The 22,993-nt window shown below is 35.4% G+C and overlaps 2 protein-coding genes across 2 annotated transcripts in view; one reads left to right on the forward strand and one right to left on the reverse strand.

Moving 5' to 3' along the window:
* Positions 1–22,993, forward strand: part of LOC111056747 (protein O-mannosyl-transferase TMTC1) — a 397,568-nt gene that overhangs the window by 288,658 nt on the left and 85,917 nt on the right. Inside the window, 1 exon segment of the mRNA XM_039438835.1 lies at positions 3,283–3,459. Coding sequence (XP_039294769.1) covers positions 3,283–3,459 — 177 coding nt within the window.
* On the reverse strand, positions 14,622–21,363 carry LOC111049811. The gene is made up of 5 exons (XM_039438836.1): positions 20,948–21,363; positions 19,473–19,629; positions 18,392–18,637; positions 17,697–17,799; positions 14,622–15,456 (listed from the first exon to the last, which is right to left on the reverse strand). Exons 2-5 carry the CDS (start codon positions 19,546–19,548, stop codon positions 14,835–14,837), a joined length of 1,047 nt encoding a protein of 348 aa, XP_039294770.1. The 5' UTR covers positions 19,549–19,629; positions 20,948–21,363; the 3' UTR covers positions 14,622–14,834.

Here is a 22,993-nt window from a genome sequence, read left to right on the forward strand (position 1 = left end):
AATAATTTAATATTTAGAAATGCAGCCAGCGCTACCGTCGTAGCTATGGTCACCCTTCCACTGCGGTTCCAAACACGCGTCGCTTATCTGAAAGAATACCGGTAGACTGAATGAACACCACTGGCTGTATTCTATGACAAAGGGCGGATATTATCCTGCGCAATTTCAAAGAGAGAGAAAGATTAGCCCACTGTGAAATAACCACGCTGAACAAACTGAGTATTAGCCAACTCAACGTATCTCTATGTATTCATCTCTCTGTGTTATGTTCAGTATATACATCGTATATTTGGTTGGTTTCTATGTATGGTTACATAGAAAAATTCTCATGTGTTTCGATGGAGGCATTTTTTATATACTTATGTCAGATGTTTTCCCTATATATATATATACTCGTCATTTACATTTGCTTAAATGTTCTGTATCTACTCTATATATGTTTTAGTACTGTTCTATACATGCATTTGATGGTGGAATTCTAACTGGAAGCTTCCATATTTGCAGTATATATTAAATATGTATATACTGAACTTGTATTGTATACATTCATTCCATTCCATATAACTCTGTTGTATATCTTTCCGCGGTTTTAGTCAGCTATATCATAGCAAAAGCACGGGCTTAAATGCCTGGCTAGCCGAGTCCGCACAAACGTAAAAATTACAAAAAAGTGGAAACAATCTAGCTGCACTCCGAAAAATGCTTCAAAAATGAAAGAACTATCTACAAAGGCAATTCTATAACGTGCAGCTTGATAATTGTGGGGATCGTTTGCAGTGGAGGAAGCCCTTTGTGTGATAAATTGATGCGTGAAAAAATGCAATTAATTCTTCCGCTATAAATGCAGTGAAGTGATTTAGTAAAGTTGTATGCAGATCAGATTTTAATTTAAAACTTCTCTACTTATTGGCTTTAGTGGCTGATTTTCAGGAATGGGTGATTCAGAATTAATGGTGGATTAGTGTATTGTTTGGTGGATAATGAATAATAAATCACATGAGTACTTACCCGTTTCAAATTACTCATTGTTTATTTGCTAGTCGGTTTTTAATGGATCAGTCTTGTATGTGGAGATTACTCATTGGAATATCAATGTTTTTTCATGATAATTATTCTGTTTGTATGAAATTTAGTCGATAGATTGAACGTCAGAGTACATATTGGGGAAAAAAAGAATTGAAACTGCTTTTTTAATTATTTTTCAAAATGTTCTGTACAGAATTAATTTCAGAAATAATGTCCACCATTATTTTTCAACCTGTTTGATGTGAGGTAATTTATTATATATTGGTGATCTTCAATAGAAATTTGGTTCTTATGAAATTGAGCTGATAAATTAAGCGAGGAAACTTATACTGGAAAAAGGAGATCAAAGCTGTGGACGTTCTCATAATTTTCTGTACAAAATCAATTTCATAGATTATGTCCAGTATATTTTTTATAATGTTTAATGTGTTGCGATTGATTATGACTATTACTCTTCCCGTATTTGGCTGACAGCTCCAAATAACATGTTATTATCAGTCTATTCTCCAATCCATATTTCTCCAATGGAATACAAATAAATCACCTCATTTAAAAGATTCTACTATCAAGTTCCTGTAAATTATTAAAAGTGACATTTTTATAGCTTGATACACGGTACGACTAGGCCAGGTCGAAATCGTCCAAACCACAATAACTGGAAAATCCGTTCAATTCATACATAATTGATATTGATGTTGTAAAACTCTATAATAATTGAAAGAATCACTTTCAAATATTGTAATAGTATATTTCGCACCTAGGGCCGAAAATGGGACTTTTCTGGCTCGAAATCGGTTTTCAAGTCCGAGGCCGTAGGCCGAGGACTAGAAAAGATTGAGAGCCGGAAAAACATTTTTGCCCATGGTGAGAACGTTATTTTTCGCCACACAGGAAAATAAACAATATATATATATGAGAATAATTGTCTATTATAAGCACTTCCGAAAGCAAAAGTGGAAGGTCATAGCTCTAGCAAATCTGAGGTAATCTGAATATCAATAAATTGTCCAAGTATTTTTATTTTTTATTCTGATTTGTCTAAATAGCCTAAAAGATTATGTTCAATTATGAAAGAGGTTGAGTTTATACTTTTTATTCTTTCAAATGACAATAAGATGATATTATTATAAATATTTTGATTATTGAATGATAAACACAAAGAATGAAAAGTTTTTGATCAGCTGTTTTAGCACACTTGAAATTTGGCCAATCTGAATGTCAACGGAAGTTTAGGTTAGAAGTTCTATTCTACTCTGAAAATAGAATTATTTGAATAGTTTATAATATATATCTTATCTGTATTTTATTCATCCAAATAAAATGATAGTATATTATTACAGAATACTTTATTGAATTCTAAAAGCATAAAATGATTCCGTTTATCCACCATGTTTCATGATAAACGCTGTACTAGGAGGTTTGAGGTTAGATTCTATTATACTCTGAAAATTGAATTTGAATAGTTTATAATATCCCATTATTTGTATTTCATTCATCCAAATAAAATGATAGTATCTTATTGCAAAAACTTTATTCAATTCTAGAAGCATAAACTGATTCCGTTTCATAAACTATTTTGTAAACACGTTCACATCAAATCAGAATCAGCTGACTTCAAGGTTATTTTACAGCCCTAGGGCCGTAAAAATTTTACCGGCCTGGTCAGAAAACAATCACTTTCGGCCTCCATATGACGCACGTAAACCAGCTCATTACATCCAAGTGGGGCGAAAACTATTTTTCCTAGAGTACAGTTCAAAACATGATTGGTCGAGCTACGAAACCACAGGCCAGTCCTCAAATCTCCAGATCAATGTAATTCCGTTCATTTATTAATACTTCAATAATCCGTTAACCTCGTTATCTTTTATCCCTGCGGTCATCATTACGACACCATTGAACAGTTTATTCAGACTAAATACTCTAATCGACTTTTCATTCATAAATTACTACTATACACACAATTCATAATAATTATTTGAATTTATGCGAGATTCAAAGTGGATAATGAACTTTTCATAAATCAATAATATTCAATCGTTCATTATAACTCTCATTAACAATATTCTAACTTTCATCAACATTTAAATTGTGAACCTGTTAGTATTATAGGTAAGTAAAACGTTGCCCATCAACCCATTGTCTGGAGACTATAGTTATTGGAAGGAAGCTATTGTTCAATTCATTAATGTAGTGATTTATCTATGAGTTTAATCATATATTTATTGCTGATTTGTTTTATTTATTTTGTTTCAGTTTGGGAGTGGTGCTGATAGTAGCGTACGGCGCACAGGTACTGTACGAGAAAGTGAGTGGGGGAAGCACGCGGCTGCAATTTGTGCTGACGTGTTGGTTTGTGCTGATGCTGGCTTCCTTCTGCACGCGCACCATGTACAGGAACCTCGACTGGTCGTCCAGGGAGGCTCTTGTCAGGTGAGATTTGATTCATTCATTCATTCATCCTATTCATTTATGAAGACAACAGGTGACCTCATATTTTTTCCTCCACCTACTGTCTAAAGTACTTACTTTACTCCCTGAAACCTAATACTAGAATGTCACTTTTTCGCTCTTGGTAGTAAAAAACTGAAAAACTCCCTAGGGAGTAAAAGTGACTCCATTTAAATAACATGGGGAGCATCTCTATTTTGAGACTTACATTGTAATAGGTTAGAAGGTCTAAGCTCAGATGAGAAAGCATAATAGAGGTGTCTGTCATTGAGTCAACTGAATTTTAATACCACAACCAGAAAATTTGATCAACTCATGAAATATATGTTTGTATGATAATTATTATATTCTTAATATTAGTAGACGATAAAAATTTATACAATTTTTAAAATATTTTATTCTATTCAAAATACCAGCCAACAAATATTTTTGATCTGCAATTCAAATCTGAACCGCGTGATCTGGAGTCAGCCATTTTTGGTAACTGCTCAGCTGATATAATTGTTACAACTTTTGCCGATAGTCAGCGCAATGCGCAAATTGGCAGCGCCAATCAGACGACCGGTTTTTAGGTTTTAGATTTAGGTTATGTTGTTAGGAATCATTGTCACCAATACGTAAGTTATTAGAATGATTTTATTTGCAGTTTCTATAGAAAAATGTAGATGGAGGAAAAATGTTGTGTACATCACGAACGAAAAATACTTTTTCTCCCTCAGGAAAATTGCTGCCCTCGGCTTCGCCTCGGGCTTCAAACTTTTTCCCACAGGGAGAAAAAGTTGTACTTTTCACTCTAGATATACAAATAACTATTCTCCTCCACAAATACATCATACCGGAAGTTTAAAAGATGATACAAAATATACTATATGAAAAAGTAGTTAAAAGTAGTTAAATGCGTAACACCCTTCAGTCTGCTTCTTTCTCAATTTAATAATTCCAATTTTTTGTTTAGCTACATTTCTTATAGTGAAGTTAATACATGATTGTAAGTTGAATCCTAAAGGTAGTCATTCCATCACCCATGCACAAGCAAACAGCCTATGTGAGCATCATCAATATTGGCGTGACTTATACACATACGGGATAGGAAATTCACGAAAGACGCAACGCATCATCACGTCTAAGCTACTGGACTGATTAACATGAAATTTTGCATATTGATTCTTAATTCAACTAGGATGATTATATTATAGGCCTATTTTAAATCTTTCATTATCTCAGTAGGTCTTCAGTTTCTCAAGTTTTCAATTAGACCCTCACGGAGAATGGGTTACCTACTAGTCCACGATGAGGAAAATCAACTCGAAGATGTCAAATCCAATCTAGTGAAAGATCAAACTTCAAATAAAATGCAATATGCATTCCTCAATACTCCAAAAAAGTAAGTGTTTTTATCAAATATTCACAAATAACACAGTGTCTGAACTACAAGTTAGTAAATAGTTATTTGTGCAACTAGTGCGCAAAGTGTCAGTTTGCTGCACCGAAAGAAACGTTTACGCCCGAGCCGTAAGCGAGGGCGGAATGGTTTCTTGAGTGCAGCAGAGGAACTTTGCGCACGTATTTCACATTAAGTTTTTCCTACAGTTACCATTGAATATGAAAAGTTGGTAATTATGGGTAAAATTGCCTGAAATCCATCAAATGTTTTTCTGTGTAATTTTATTATTGATAAAAACCTTAATCCTAAAATCCTAAAGTCCTCGTTATCCTTGGTTATAATATATAATAGTAATAATTAGCGCGTTGTGCTTCGTTGCACCTCTGCTCACTATAGCAGCCCAGTCACTGTTACCAACTTCATTTTGATTTTGCTGCACTGTTGCTCCATATAACCTACTAAGTATTTTGCGTTGCCATGTTGCAAATCTGGAGTGCAGAAAAATTTTTCCCGCACTAGAGCGGAAAAGTGATTCTTTGCGTTCTGTAATCAGTGCAGCAATGGCCACTTTTCAACGTAACTGTAGGAAATAGTATATTTCGCACCTAGGGCCGAAAATGAGACTTTTCTGGCTCGAAATCGGTTTTCAAGTCCGAGGCCGTAGGCCGAGGACTAGAAAAGATTGAGAGCCGGAAAAACATTTTTGCCCATGGTGAGAACGTAATTTTTCGCCACACAGAAAAATAAACAATATATATATGAGAATAATAATATTATTCTCATTGTCTATTATAAGCACTTCCGAAAGCAAAAGTGGAAGGTCATAGCTCTAGCAAATCTGAATATCAAGAAATGTCCAAGTATTTTTATTTTTATTCTGATTTGTCTAAATAACCTAAAAGATTATGTTCAATTATGTAAGAGGTTGAGTTTATACTTTTTATTCTTCCAAATGACAATAAGATGATATTATTATAAATGTTTTAATTATTGAATGATAAACACAAATAATGAAAAGTTTTTGATCAGCTGGTTTATCACACTTGAAAAAGTTTTTGATCAGCTGGTTTATCACACTTGAAAAAGTTTTTGATCAGCTGTTTTGGCACACTTGAAATTCGGCCAATCCGATGTGATCTGAATGTCAATGGAAGTTTAGGTTAGAAGTTCTATCCTTCTATGAAAATCGAATTATTTGAATAGTTTATAATCTTATCTGTATTTTATTCATTTAAATAAAATGATAGTATATTATTACAGAATACTTTATTGAATTCTAGAAGCATAAAATGATTCCGTTTATCCACCATGTTCCGTGATAAACGCTTTACTAGGAGGTTTGAGGTTAGATTCTATTATACTCTGAAAATTGAATTTGAATAGTTTATAATATCTCATTTGTATTTCATTCATCCAAATAAAATGATAGTATCTTTTGCAAAAACTTTATTCAATTCTAGAAGCATAAACTGATTCCGTTTCATAAACTATTTTGTAAACATGTTCACATCAAATCAGAATCAGCTGACTTCAAGGTTATTTTACAGCCCTAGGGCCGTAAAAATTTTACCGGCCTGGTCAGAAAACAATCACTTTCGGCCTCCATATGACGCACGTAAACCAGCTCATTACATCCAAGTGGGGCGAAAAAATTTTTCCCGCACTAGAGCGGAGAAGTGATTCTTTGCGTTCTGTAATCAGTGCAGCAATGGCCACTTTTCAACGTAACTGTAGGAAAAATAAATTAATAAATAGCTGCATAATTCGACACTTCATAGATCCAACAAGATTGGTGAGCGAAGTCAATGAAACGAGAGCTTCCGTTTTATTCACAATAGCCCAAAAATATTTTCCATGAAACGTTTTCACTTTGCAAATCGTATAAATAGTATCAACAAAGAGAAAAGATTAAACTGATAAAACGTGTTAGAATCGAAGGAATATTCTTGGAACGAAGCTGAGATTTTACCAATTTGGCATGAGCAAGAATTCCAATCAGCTGTGCTTGTCAGGCAGAGAATCGGAAGCTGTGAGAGATAGATGTATACGTTTCAGAGATAGGCTTGGTTCCTGGTAGTGACGTAGCGAGCGATAATCCCCTGGTCACAAAGTGAGAAGCCTCCCTTGTACTCCTAGTTATCCCCTCTTTCAGTTTCTAATCCTTTTCAAACCCCCACCCTTAATCCATCAAAGATTTTTTTGGGAATGGGAAATTTGAGAATTCCCTTAACAATCTACATTTGTCAACTTGATTGGTTAAATTTCGGGGGGTGGGTTTGGGAGTGGAGAGAACAAGGAAGGGATTAAATTAGATTAGATTAGATTTCTTTATTCATGTATGTTACAATATTTACTGGCTTATACACTAATTTACATTGAATGATGATAATGATAGTTATTCAACGATTTTCACAAAGTATAAAAATCAATCAATGAGAATAAATATAGAAATGCAATTAGAATAACGATAATATAATAATGTGATGTAACTTCATAAATCGGCGGTGTTTCAATAAATAATTGTCGATTCTTTCAGAAGGATATAAAATATCCTTCTTATCAACACACGACCGGGTTTTGATGAATTAGAGCTGTTGGGAATTATAACTCAAAGTAATTGTTCAAAAAAGAAACTGTACTTAATGAGTTAAAAACTAGTTGATTTGAATCCTAGAATTAGGGAATGGATGAATGGAATATAGAATGAAAGTGAATACAAAATTGCATTAATAATTAAAATTGTGTTATGGAATTAGATTAGGGAAAGAGAGAGATAGTGCTAGGGAGAAAGATTGAGCAGGTGGGAGTGTGGGGAGAGAGAGAAATAAGAGTGATTGAAGAGTTCTTATTCCCATAAGCTACAATATATTATAGCTTATACATGTACTCTTATTTACAACAAGCAGGTAGCCCGTGATCCGCAAGGGTCTATTTTAAAACTTGACAAACTGGAAACTTGACTGAGTGGAATCTTGGAGAGTTTGAAATAGGCCTGTAACCATCCTTGGTGGATTGAGAATCTACAAGTATAATGCAAAATTTCAAGTTAATCAGTCCAGTGGTTCAGACGTGATGTTTCGTCATTTGTGAGTTCCCTATCCCGTACATCATTATTATAAGCCATTTTCTCCTCTATTATATCAAAGATGAACTACAGTATATTTTATATTCAACAAATTCTAAAAGGAGAAATCAGAATGGAGAAAGAATGCAATTTTTTTATATATATTATTGTAATTCAACTACATAGATCGGCAGTTCTTCGACAAATAATAATCATTATTATCTACAATTATTGTAGACTCTCGGAAAAGGAGAGAGTGTGAGAGGGAAGAAACAATGAATGAGAAGGGAGATAGCGTTGGATAAAACGAAAGTGAGTAAGAGAGAATGCTACAGCGATAGATTGTGGGAGGGGGAGAGAGAGTGTGAGTAAGTGTCAGAGAGAGAAGAGAGAGGAGAGAGAGAGAGAGCGTTGTGAGAGGAGAGAGTGAATGAGTGAGCATTAAGAGGCAGAAGAGAATGATAAAGAATTAGAGCAAGAGAGAGAAAGAATGAGCGAGTAAGTCAGCGAAAGTGAGAGAAATTGAACAAGAGTGAGGAGAGAATACAGTACCTCCATTGAGACCAAATCAGCAGTCAGAATCAGAGACTGCTTTTGTTCATTGAGCAGAGGAAGAGACACTAATCCCCACAGCCCTCAATCTGCTGACTCATCATTCTAAATATGCCCGCTCCGCCAACAGAAGAAAGTGATTTCTGATGAGAAAATTGCGGTCTCGTTAATTTGTGAATTTCAGTCAAATATGACTTGGAGAAATCTGCGGTGCGGAATTTCAGGGCCTCCAAATTTCACTGATCGATTTGATAAGCTCAGAAAAGTTGAGATCCATGCGTCTGTTACTCCTCTCCTTGGACGGGTGGTCATTTGAAGAGCCGGCTGCAATGAGTATATCAGATCTGATATGAGTTGAAGATGGTTTGGAACCCACTTATATCCATAGAAGTTGGAAATACTCGGTGATCTTGAACATTTCTAAAGTCTCAATCAATCTAGTATCTAGTAGTGATCTAGGTGTTCACCCACTTTACACTAACATCTCTTACTATACGGTAAAAGTTCTATTGTAATAAAGTAACACTGAACTATTTATTTTGTTAATTACCAATCACTTTTGAACTCCATAATAAATCGATACAATCATTTCTTTAATATGTGAGTATTACCTATTTTAGTGATAATAATGTTAAATATCTCTACTATGTTCGGTTTTCAAATCAAATCATTTATTTGCCATATAATAATATTTTGTGATTTTTTTCGTATAGGAATTGCGATTTGCCAGGATTCTTATTTCAATTTGAATATTTTGTGTTTTTTTCCGTATAAGTATTACGATTTGCTAGAATTTTTATTCCAATTTGAATATTTTGTTATTTTTTTCGTATGGGAACTACGATTTGCCAGAATTTTTTATTTCCAATTTAAATATTTTGTGAATTTTTTTGGTTTTTATGAGAAAATTATTATTCTCCCTCTTCCCATGTACCATGAAATGCGTTCTATATACCCTGTTTACACTGTATTTATGAATCACTATATCTGAATAAGAGAGTACCATAGTTATATATAGTATATTAAGATACTCGAGAGAATTTTTAATTTTTTTTTTTTTTTGTTGTGAATTTTGTTTCGATTCTTCGTTTCATAATTTACTATTCTGTATAAATATCTGCTTCTGTGCTAAATCAATTCAAATCAGTTTAAACGTATTATAATTTCATCTCCTACTCCCACTAGCGAACAAGAGTCATCTTATGCCAGTGGTTTTTTCACTTACCGTTTATTATTCTTACACTTTGGTTGGATTGTATTGTCATGTTGAGCTTTGTTTGATTTATGTATATGTATTTATGAGTGTGGAATGAATAAATTTGAATTTGAAATTTGAATGAATACATATTCAAAACATAATAGGAGAAAATACATAATTCTACAATCAAAAGTATAAAATAATGAAATAAAACTTTGGCATAAATAATACTAAAATCATAATAAGATACTTTTCATGTGTAATTTGGCATCACCAGCAATAGGAATTAAGCCTTGCCCGATGGTGAGAGTTGCAATCAGTTACTTATGCTTGAATAACTATTATGTTTTGAAGCATCTAAATTTGAAAATCTACTTTGGAAAATATTTAAAGACTGAAAATTTCGTGAAGTGAACAACAACCAGACTTAACGTATTTTGGACTATGTGCAACCATAGAGAAACAATAGCGTAAGTAGATATCCCAAGGTATAGGACGTTCATGTCGCAACTTTTACTGTTATCTCAAGCCGATTCCTGATGACTATTGGCGACTTTCACTGCTTTGACCGGGTAAAAGTGAAGGCACAATATGAACGGCACAATATGAACGGCACAATATGAGAGACTGCCAGCGTCATAAAGCTTCACGGGAAAGAACTATGTGGACTATCAGCTTGGGATAACAGTAAAAGTTGCGACATAAACACCCTATACCATGGAATATCTACTTATGCTATTGTTTCTCTATGATGTAACCTCATCTGAATTTGGGAGAGGAAATGCACAAGGTTACCTCATATTTTCTCATTCATTCATTCCAATGATAAACTCATTGTTTGAATCAATAAAGAATAAAGTATTTCGTTGCTATCCAATATCAACAATAAATGTGTGGGCTTGAGAAATTAGGATTCCAATCGTTGGTAAACTTTAGTAATGCAAATTTTATCCTTCAAACTTCACTCTTGTCATTATAGTCTCTCAACCTCACATGAGAACTCACTCGATAGGATAGGCTACTTGAAAGTATTTTAATGTTAACGTACGATAACTCTTAACGTATGATACCCGTTCTCCATTTTTACACAGCTCTAAACTGACTCACACACATCAGTATACTAAGTAATGTCCCAGGTGCTCATCAATAAATTTTTCCCCAGAAATATTCTTGAGATAGCCTCTATCACCAATATCCAATAAATAAGCCAACATAAATTGGATATTATCTCTGGTAGAGCAACAACTTTTCTGGCTTCCTACTTCCCTTCTTACATAAGAAAAAGGAGAAGTGGGGGAAGCTGAAGAAGAAGAAGAAGAAGAAGGAGAAGAAGAAGAAGAAGAAGAAGAAGAAGGAAGGAAGAAGAAGAAGAAGAAGAAGAAGAAGAGAAGAAGAAGAAGAAGAAGAAGAAAAGAAGAAGAAGAAGGAGAAGAAGAAGAATAAGAAGAAGAAGAAGAAGAAGAAGAAGAAGAAGAAGAAGAAGAAGGAGAAGAAGAAGAAAAAGAAGAAGAAGTAGAAGAGAAATGTCCAAATATGATAACCGTGAGCTACTCCTCCCTCTATACTCCTAGCTGTTGGTATCATTACAAGTTATAGTTTGTAAAAGTTTGTCGATATTTCAAAATACGTGGAGGAGCTTGCTATCCTCCCTCTATATATCTAGAGTTATAACCATTGCTAAGCTTTATGTGTTCCTTGTAGCGCGAAAGTTGCAAAGTCTAGACTCTAGACCAAGTTCTAGAAAACTAGAGTATGGCTGCTGTTCTTGGTTTATACGCTTTCCAAAGTTATCTCCCTCCTCGTCACACTCTTCCGCTTCTTCTTCTTTTACCTCTTCCTGCTTCACCACCTTTTTCTCTTCTTCATCTTCCTCCTCTGATTCTTTAGCTGATCTCTCATTTACTTTCTTCTCTCTTCCTCTTGTTTGTTTTATTTTTCTTCTACTTCTCCTTTCTCCTTATTTTTCCTTTTTCCTGCACATCTCAAGTCTACTATTCAAAGATCTTAGCCAGCTGGTGACAGGACAATAACGCTGAATACACAAGAGATCTGCTATGATTTCATATATATCATTATCAACGCCAACTAAATGTTCACTTGTTCTTTGAACTTTCAAGTAAATTCATGGCATCTTCTAGTTTTCCCAATTCTATACTGGAGAATAATTCTCCATAATTATTATTATATATATATATATATTGTGATGAATCTTTCAAATAGATCTCATGAGAAGAGAGAAAAAAAATTGTGATTACCTTTTAAAATGAAAGAATTTGCTAAAGGAATAGTTAGCGACCGAGCGATAACACTTACTTATCAGTAACTGTGTATTAGATAAGAGTACCGTTCTGTACTGAATATTTTCTAGAAAATTATTCAATAAAATTATAATTATTTTGCAAATAAAGCACAAATTATTTATGAATCGCTCACTGATTTTGAGGTTACACTTTGTTTACTATCGATCAGATGTTTTTAAAACAGTTCGAACGCAGCTGACTGATTCAAAGTATTGTCAAATGTCACGCTGGCTTCACGTAAGATATAATACCATCTCTAAAAATCAAAACTATCCATAAAGGATCAAGAATTTCAAATAAAAAAATAAAATGTATGTGTTATCGTTGAAATTATTTATTATTTAAGAAATTATATTATATGTCAGGTCTTATTGTAACTAAATAGGTCATAGCATGAAATTATATTATTGATAAAATGGCAGAAATTATTTATAACAATCTCAAACCTAATAAAAATTGTACAAGAATATTAATTTATTAACGATTTAATTCAACTGAACCACATGGTAATTAAATCTCTTTGGCAGCCTAAGCCAATCATAGTGCATAGAAATAGCACCAAGAAGGTGATCGTTTGAAAGCAACACATGTTAATCTATTATCAGACACCAACCCTGCCTTATCATTTACGCTAGCACATGTACATTGTATGAGAGGAACTATGTCTATAAGATTAAGCAGTTTTAAGAATTACATAAATTGAATTATTATTGTAATTAAAGGAATTGTATTCTACTGCTTGCCACTGACGTCATGTTTACGTCACAAGCGTTCTACCAATGGCAAATTTTTATGCAAATTATTACATCGAGATTCTGAGAAGCAAGGTCTAGCCTAAAAGCTTAGAGAAAAGACAGCACTTCCCTTTTGAAATCCTCACCGTGCAGATCTCTTTTTATAGTTACCAAAGACCTATTTGTGAAAATTTCTTGTTCGATTTTAAATGTTCTATTTGTGAGCCGATATTTTAGGCCAATTTATTTGTTATTCGTAAATTTCTGTTTTCATCAATCGATAAATTTAAAAGCTTAAAGTAAATTATCCCTTAATTAATTCGGTGAAGGAGATATTTAAATTAAAATTCCCCACGTGCTGAAACCGAAGCCTGGATTGCCGCCGATCAAACGATTTTTGATCTAAAGAAGAAAACCACGACCGCCAAGGAAATTCACGTGAGTTATAAGTTTTAAAAGGGGCCCCAATCTACGCTTCGAAAATATTTCAGTGCAGAAACATAAATTTTTTCTTCGTTAAATTATTGGCCACGCCGACAAGCGCTTTAGCATTTAAGAGCCTAGAATTTATTCATATTTAATTTCTAAGAATTTGTAGTTGATTAACTATCCTCCGCTGCCTGAACCACGACCCCGAGCATTTTAAAAAAATATTTTCTATAATTCATTTTTCACTATTTTTTCAAACTGTTAAATTTTATCAATTGTAAAATTCTGTTGAATCACGCATGGTATCATGCAAGCACAAGAAATTTTTTAACTATTCTGTTAATGCTAAATTATTATCAACCTGTAAATCAAATTCTGAATCTGCACTGTATGATTACATATTTTATTGTAATATATTTCAGTTTTGTTAATTCGCTTTCTGAGTTCGATTATTTCTTAAGCCTGTCAATTATTGTGTCTGATACGTTCTATATCATCAAGAACCGATCGAATACGATCATTGAATAATTGAATTGAGCTGGATATTGGAACAGGTCTAAGTGGATGTAGCGAGTGGGGTCAGATCGAGATATTTATTCTTTGTCCTTACCTGCTCATATATCAGCTTTTATCTGTTACCTACCTCGACTTAGGAGCGAACGCATCAATTGTACAGCAGTGGCAGCCATAGATCATATAAATTCCTACAATAGAGCTTAAAACCCGACAAGACTCTGTTCTCGAAATATATTCTGAACGATATTTGGTCCAAATACCGTATTTTAATCCTTCAGAACTTATTAGAGACGCAGTCCCGTAAATTATCTACATCGGGATTTTTGCTCGACCTGTATGATTTTGTATGCTCATTCTTCACAGGTAATAATTTTAAGGTATCCGTCTTCAGTGTTTAGCGATCGCTACACTACTTATAAAAATTTCATCACTATACAATTTGTCATTAGAAGAATCAAGGGTGAGCGAGCGTTTAGGCCTCCCGCGATTCCGACAATTGTATTGAATCTTGTAGTGAATCAATCAGTCTGGTGTACATTCAGCGTCCACGCACGCAATTACAAAATTTATAGCCGCTACACCATTGACTCAGTACAAGATTCACTCTACATGTGTGAAGCCATCAAATACCGCTCCACATGATTTGGCGCCCAACAGTGATAGGCATTGAAGAGGTGGATAATCGACTACGAGGATTATTTAGTTGCTCAGTATACTATAGCGCTGACAACGGGAAAATTTTTTGAAAAATTCATGGTTGTGAATTTTTTCGAATTTAATATTAACTGTTCACTGTTATATAAAATAACAAGAAGTACCATACCCAATTTTTGAACAGAAAAGAAATTTATCGATTGATGAATTTTTAGAGAAAAAATCGAACTCAGAATTTTATTATCGTGTTATTCGAAAATTGGTCATACTATAAGTCATAGGTATAAGAGATATCATAAGAAAGGTCATATTATTTGAAGAATATTAGGTCTATATTGAAACAATTTATAAAAATTTACAGAAAAGAGGATTGAAGTTATTTACATTTTTAAAAGTTTTTAAAGCATAAAGAGGGAAGTAAAATTAAATCACGGATATATTGCGGAATAATTCAAGCAGAGTATCACTGCTTTTATATAAAATTTCGCAAAGAACACTAGCCTATATATAGAATTGCGGCAAGAAATTATAAGAATAAAATATTTATAATAATATAATAATAAATTATAAGAGGCGTACCTGTATTACCGCATAAGTGTTCACTGTGTATCCTGTATGTTCTTGTCATTTTTATGTTAACGATATTGCTAACTTGACTCATTTTATCACTGAACACATTGCTAAACCACTTTTTCTGTATTTCACTCACTACGAAGCTATCACAATTTCTATTGGATTTCTTATTAATTATTTTGTATATCACAACACTTTCACGTTTATTCACTGCACACTTTCGTTGCGCTATTTTTCCGCAAACTATGGCAGGAAACGACCAGGTCAATCCAAGTCTGTCGGACACCGAAGACATCTCACCCGATTGTTCGCCGCCATCCGCATCTGCCGCCGCATCCGCCGATTTCCATCCCAATGTACTGGATGATTTATCTTCGACGCAGGTGGAGGAGAGCTGCATTCTGGTGGAGGATACGTTGGTAGCCCAAGAGCCGGAGGATGAAACATCAGAAGAGCACTCAGTCGATGACGTCTCAGAAACAGGAACTCCCATTTCTCGCACCGTTGCTCGGATAAAAAACCAGCGGCTAACCGATAACCATGCACCCACTCCCGCCGTTGACTGGACCCTCATCCTGAAAGAAATAAGGAAAACCAATGAAGCAATAAATAAAACAAATGCAGAAATAAAAAACTTAAATGAAAAAAGCGACCAAACAAAGGAAGAATTAAAAGAAGACAGCAAACAAACAAAGGAAGAATTAAAAGAAGACAACAAACAAACAAAGGAAGAATTAAAAAGGGAAGTTCAAGAAGCAAAGAAGGTAAATGAACAGGTTTGGAGAAATTGAGTCAGCGGATGGATGGAGCATTCCGTGACACAGATAAAACCATCAAAAAATTAACTGAGCGTCTAGATAAATCCATTGTAGAAACAAATAACCGATTGGATCAGATATCACAAGATATGCATACGAAGGTAGTCAACGTCGAGGTCACCTTAAAAGAACACATACGCGTGGAGATGGATACTCTGAAAGAGAAAGTAGTTGAGCAAGCCAAACAGCATTGCACCAAAACAGGAGAGCAGATAACTCAGAGCGTGCAGGCCAAACTAAATGAACATATCTCTACATGTCAAAATGAACACGAGGACATTATACGGCGAGTCGAAGGGCAACTTGAACCGGTTACGACCAATATAACAAATTTGAAGAGCCATGTTAGCACCCTGAGTGAAAAGCAAACTACTATTAGCTCTCAGGTGGACAGCTTGGCTATACAATACAGCGACCTGCATAGACGATGTGATACTGCCGCCGAGCAAAGGAAGAGTGTTGATGCCGAGGTCCGAAAAAGATTTGAGCAGACGGATACCCGAATCACTCAGATGGAAACCCGCATAAGTCACTCTCGAGCCAATCTAGAACTGTCATCGCCCTCAGAGTCGTACAACACCACCACAATTTTTCAAAACCTAGGACATTTTGATGACACTCCAGCGTCTATGCCCCCAAAACCCTTCGTCGAACAACTGAGATCTGTTCAAGAACTTACCCCCACACCCTGGCCCATATGGAAATTCAAATTATTTACTCTGTTGTCCGGAGAACCATTACTTTTCCTTCACGGACGCGCCTCCGAATTTAATAGCTTATCCGAATTCATAGATGCCTTCCTGGAACAATATTGGGGACAGGATCGACAGCGAGTTATACTATCTGACATCGTATCTTGCAAATATTCACCTCGAAATGGCCAAACATGCACCGCCTTCGTATCAAACCTCAGATACCAAAATTCACAACTGGATACACCTTTTGCCGAGTTAGCACTCACTCAGATCATTATCCGGAAGCTGCCTTACCCCGTACAGATGGCACTAGCGACTAGTCATGTTAAAACCATCAAAGAATTGGAAAATCATCTCCATGAAATCCAAGCGGTACATCGCGAAGATTACAACTTCACTGTGCGACAAGAGCATCCGCATCAAGATCATCAACCCCAACAAAATACTTCTCCCTTTTCTAACGCCCGTCGTCCCTTTAATTCTGCAAATAACCAGGATCGCAACACAAATTTTCAACAGCGACCAAATAAAGAAAACCAACCAGAAAGTAGGAGGAATTTCCAGAACCACAACCAGCAGTCGGATACTAACCGGAGAAACGCGTACTACCATGACGGACGAGACCGTATAAACCAACACCGTAACCAATACTCCAACAACGCCGTGCATAACAGGAACAACAACTATAACCGGATGGGAAATGCGAGCGCAAATCAGCATCAAACGACGCCCAACGAAAATCAGGGAAGAAAATCGGATATGGCTGAGAAAACACAAGGGTCATCAACGCCGCAGAAAATCTGACTATATGGAAATCACCCACCACAGTCGTCCATCACCTGTCTACACACGGAGAGAAATGATAATCCATTAGCAGAGGAACAACCGCCAACTGAAAATATTGATCCGTCACTCCCGCCAGTCGAAATAGTCCAAAGCAAGAAACCGAAACTCAGAGGAGTCTACCGTCGTTGCCGCTCTATACGGTTTAAGCCTACTCAACCTGCAAAAACGAATAAAATGGAAAATCTAGACAACCTCACTGCTCCAGATACAGGGAAAGAATCTACATGCCTTACCGCACTATATAATAACATCAGAGAAACCTTGCTAGAAGAAGAAAACTCCAGCATTCAAGAAATACATGAACATTTTCAAACCTATATAACCATACAAATAGCCAGCCTACAATTCAAAGCTCTCATAGATACTGGATCACAAGTCAGCCTAATCCAGAATGACTCTTATTCCCGCCTGAAAAACATAACAGAAATAGCCACATTACCATTAACCTCAACCTACCTATCAGGTGTCACACCAGGACGTCGTCTCCGAATATCTAAACAATGCCTCCTGGAGATCCAAGTCGAAGGAAAGTGCTTCCCATACTCCTTCCTGGTATTACCTGCAAATGGACCACACATTATTATTGGTGCTGATTTCTTAGCCCATTATAACTCAAATATAAATTTCAAAAATCTTGAACTGCAATTAATCGACAATAGCAATCGGACTAGTATCAATACTCAGATAATATTAAAGGCCAATGCGGGAGATGTAAGAGTAGTGAGATATCACATGGTTGAAGACTACATTCCTGAAAAAGAATACAAGGTGCAATACAGAGAAAGTGACGAGAGTGAGATGATGAGTCATGATTCAGTGGATGACTACAGCTTGGAAAATGAAACACCAGATGATACCGACATTCTGATGGAAAAGTTACTGAATGAGATTGATAACAATTCTGAATGGGGGCTCGCAATCAAACAATCCATGAAAGAAATGTTCATAAAAAATCGTGCAGTATTTTCAGAACAGCCGGGATTGGCAAATCATTTTCAGTGTAAATTAGAGGTCAAACCACATGAGTCGTATTATAGAAAATCTTATCCCATCCCTTTTGCGCACCGACAAGCAGCAGCTGCCGAAATAGATAGGATGGAAAGACTAGGCATTATCGAACCATCCACATCGCATTATAGTTTGCCTATTACCTGCGTTTCGAAGAAGGACGGCTCCACCCGACTCTGTCTCGACGCCCGCCAGCTGAACATGATTCTCGACGACGACCGTGAAGCTCCCGCCCAGATCGATCAGGTGTTGCAGACGTTCCATGGCAAGACCATATACTCCACCGTCGACCTCAGCGCCGGATACTGGCAGGTACAAGTGGCAGAAGAATCTCGAGATTACCTGTCCTTCCTCTTCAACGGCCGAAATCTCAGGTTCACCCGACTTGCCTTTGGGATCAGAAATGCAATGGCTATATTTATACGCTGCCTAAGACAATCAATTGGTGAAGACATTTCAGATTTTTGTGCTCTTTACGTTGATGATGCAATTATTTCATCACAGAGTGTGGCAGAGCATATTCAACACCTTGATGTAGTATTCGGTAGACTAATAAAATGTGGTATGAAGTTAAAATTATCAAAATGTGAATTTTTTGCCAAGAAAGTTAAATACCTCGGGCACATCATAACTGATAAGGGTATCATGCAGGACATTGATAAATTAGCAGCTATAAAAAACTTTCCATCTCCATCAAGTCGTAAACAGCTTCAACGTTTTATTGGTTTCCTACAATTCTATCGTCGCTTTAACAAACAGATGTCTCATTATACGGCACAACTGAGTCATGTTTTATCATCCTCTAAACCATGGATATGGGGGCTCAAGGAAGATGAAATTTTCAACCAGTTGAAGGATGCTTTTTTGAAAGCTGTTATATTGAATCATCCAAATCTAAACCAACCGTTTCATATAAATGTTGACGCATCGGATTACGCCTTAGGTGCGGAAATTTTTCAATATGATGAGAAAGGAGAAAAAGGAGTCATAGCATTTTTTAGCAAAACTATGAATGCAGCCCAGAAGAAGTACACAGTCACGGAAAAAGAACTACTAAGCATTGTCGAAGTATGCAAGAAATATAGAACGTTGTTGTTAGGCCAAAAGATTTTTGTTAACACAGACCATAAGGCCCTGACTTTCTTCAAAACAGCCAAGTTAACCAACAACCGACTGTCTAGATGGTTTCTGTTATTACAAGAATTCGACTTAGAACTCACTCACCTGCCAGGTAAACGAAATCAAACTGCTGATTTCTTGTCCAGAGAAGGAAGTGACACCTATGCCAATGAAACAACATTCCAATGCTATGTAGCCGAAGATCAACCAGTGCCGTTACCCTTCAATATATCGCCGCTCCTGCACACCGAACTCCTCACATCTGAAAAATTTAAAAACGCACAATCAACGGACAACAAAATCACAGATCTCATTCGCAAGTTATCCAACCCTCCAGTAAAAGAGCACCAGTATCTACAACGCTACACTGTGTTCAACGACCATTTGTTTTATAAGGCTAATAAAAACTCCGATTTTTGGCATCTAGTCATACCACACACCCTAGAAAAGGACGTAATTTTGGAAACACATGAACGAATTGGTCACTTTGGTATAAGGAAAACAATACATGCCCTGAAAACGTGTTGTTACTTCAAAGGATTGAACAAAAAGGTTACACAGTTAATAAGAGCCTGCGACATCTGTCAAAAAACAAAGCATAACCGTTTTCACATAGCAGGAGAAATGATACCCATCTTGCCCTCACAACCACTTGAATTAATATCAGCTGACATCTATGGGCCACTACCTCAGTCTATGCACCAAAAACGCTTCATTTTTGTCTTAACCTGCTTGTTCTCAAAATATACAATGTTCTTCCCTATTGGTAAAATCACTGGTGAAAAATTAGCCAGATGCATCACCGAAAGATGGACCAATGAAGTTGGTAAACCACAGCGCATATTGTCAGATAACGCAACCTATTTTTGCAGTGCCAAGTGGAAACAAATTTTAGAACAAGCCGGCATTAAAACGTCAAGAGTCTCGGCATACACTCCCAGTGCAAACCCAGTGGAAAGAAAAATGAAAGAAATTTCAAGATTTATGAGGGCATATAGCAGTCACCGTCATCAACAATGGGTCAAATATGTACCGTTCCTAGAACACTGCATTAATAACTGTGTAAGTGACAGTACCGGGTACACTCCCCACGAAATCATATTTGGCACAAGAAACGAATCATTTATTCAGAGCCTAATCAAGTTTCCAAATCCGGATAAACCTAACCCAAACTTATACCAACTGGTTCGCAATAGGTTAGACAAATCCGCAAAACAAAGGAAAAAATACCATGACAAGGCTACAAAGAAATTCAAATATGAAGTCGGAGATGAAGTACTGGTAAAAGCACATAAATCTTCAGATGCCCTAGGCAAGTTAACTAAAAAATTCTTCCATCTTTACACAGGACCACACCGAGTGACCGACGTTTCACAGCACAACACCGTCAAGATTCAAGATTCCGAGAACGCCAATAATCACTGGTGGGAAAACGTAATAAATGTAAAACCCTACCGAAGAGCCTAACCAATAAACAATTTCAACTCATCTAATAAACAACAATCCACTTCAAAAGAAGAAATTGAAATCAACTTTAAATCAAGAAATAAAACTGAAAACAACTTCAAGAATTTACCAACCTGATCAAGCCATCCACCTCGTGTCAGAGTCATCACCGAAACAATCGCCTGGTATCATCTGCACAACTGAAAAATAGAAACAAGAATTATAGTATCCACGGAAAATAATTGTAAATTAGAAATAACATGAAATTAGTAGTGAATAGGAGGAAAGAAAATAAACAAAGTTTATTTGAAAAAATGTGTAAATCTAACCTTGAAATACAGAATCGATAGAAAAAATCTATTCAGAACCAACGCCTGTTCGATAATTTTCTTCGTCCCACCAACCAATGTGTACGAAATCCTAGAGTCAATGTTAATGGAATCAAAGCAATATCGTTAGTTAATTATTGTAACCTATTATTTAATGTGGAATTATAAGTAAAAAACGCAACCAAAAATATATATTTATGTTAATTTGCACGAAATGCGCATGTTCTATGTCATATAAATGTATTGCTAAAAAAGCTAAAAAGAAAATGAAATTCTTACCTTCAAATGTGAAATTTATTACTGTTGCATCAAAAGATCATGAATTGTAATTCAAATTGATAAATGTAATCTTAAAGACTTAATATTTGTAACCAACATTGATAAAAATCAAGAGAGCCATTTCAAGTGTAACCCTGTTTGTACGCAACGTACTAAGCGCAAATAAGGAATTGCTCGAGTCAAACGGTAGACGATTGTCAAGTCACCGAAGTAAAATCACACTCTCACCCAATTTATGTAAAAGCCAAACCAAAGAGTCGAAACTTGTAATAACCATGAAAAAATGATGAAAGTCTATATTTGTTGCAAATACTGTTCGAATCTTAAGAAGTAATATGTGAAATTTTGTATATTTGTTATAGTTATGGGTCTGCTCATAAGCCACCCGTGAATGGAAGTTGTGGAGTTGTTTTAATGAAGGATCCAAAGAGACCTCATTAATTATTGTATTTCGATTGTATCCAATGGAAGGAACAATCAATTATTTATTTTCTCGTAGCCAAAAGTGCACGATATATTGTTTTTAGTGTTAAGTGTTGAGTTTTCGTAGAAGTAAGGAGATGAAATAGTGTATTCATCACAATATCGGATTTTTCAAATAGTCATTGTTTCGACTCGTCTCCCAATTACCTATTTAAAATATCCTGGGGGCTTTTGTGTGATGAATCTTTCAAATAGATCTCATGAGAAGAGAGAAAAAAAATTGTGATTACCTTTTAAAATGAAAGAATTTGCTAAAGGAATAGTTAGCGACCGAGCGATAACACTTACTTATCAGTAACTGTGTATTAGATAAGAGTACCGTTCTGTACTGAATATTTTCTAGAAAATTATTCAATCAAATTATAATTATTTTGCAAATAAAACACAAATTGTTTATGAATCGCTCACTGATTTTGAGGTTACACTTTGTTTACCATCGATCAGATGTTTTTAAAACAGTTCGAACGCAGCTGACTGATTCAAAGTATTGTCAAATGTCACGCTGGCTTCACGTAAGATATAATACCATCTCTAAAAATCAAAACTATCCATAAAGGATCAAGAATTTCAAATAAAAAAAATAAAATGTATGTGTTATCGTTGAAATTATTTATTATTTAAGAAATTATATTATATGTCAGGTCTTATTGTAACTAAATAGGTCATAGCATGAAATTATATTATTGATAAAATGGCAGAAATTAATTATAATAATCTCAAACCTAATAAAAATTGTACAAGAGTATTAATTCCTTAACGATTTAATTCAACTGAACCACATGGTAATTAAATCTCTTTGGCCAGCCTAAGCCAATCATAGTGCATAGAAATAGCACCAAGAAGGTGATCGTTTGAAAGCAACACATGTTAATCTATTATCAGACACCAACCCTGCCTTATCATTTACGCTAGCACATGTACATTGTATGAGAAGAACTATGTCTATAAGATTAAGCAGTTTTAAGAATTACATAAATTGAATTATTATTGTAATTAAAGGAATTGTATTCTACTGCTTGCCACTGACGTCATGTTTACGTCACAAGCGTTCTACCAATGGCAAATTTTTATGCAAATTATTACATCGAG

This window comes from Nilaparvata lugens, chromosome 12 (genome assembly GCF_014356525.2).
Source record: "Nilaparvata lugens isolate BPH chromosome 12, ASM1435652v1, whole genome shotgun sequence".
Lineage (NCBI taxonomy): Eukaryota > Metazoa > Arthropoda > Insecta > Hemiptera > Delphacidae > Nilaparvata > Nilaparvata lugens.

Coding starts and splice junctions, on each gene's coding strand:
- LOC111049811 (XM_039438836.1), bottom strand. CDS start 19,548: ATGTTGTTTCATTGGCATAGGTGTCACTTCCTTCTCTGGACAAGAAAT. Junction 18,638..19,472: donor TGATTTCGTTTACCTGGCAG/GTGAGTGAGTTC, acceptor CTGATCCCAAAG/GCAAGTCGGGTGAACCTGAG. Junction 17,800..18,391: donor CGTCCTTCTTCGAAACGCAG/GTAATAGGCAAA, acceptor GTCCATTTGCAG/GTAATACCAGGAAGGAGTAT.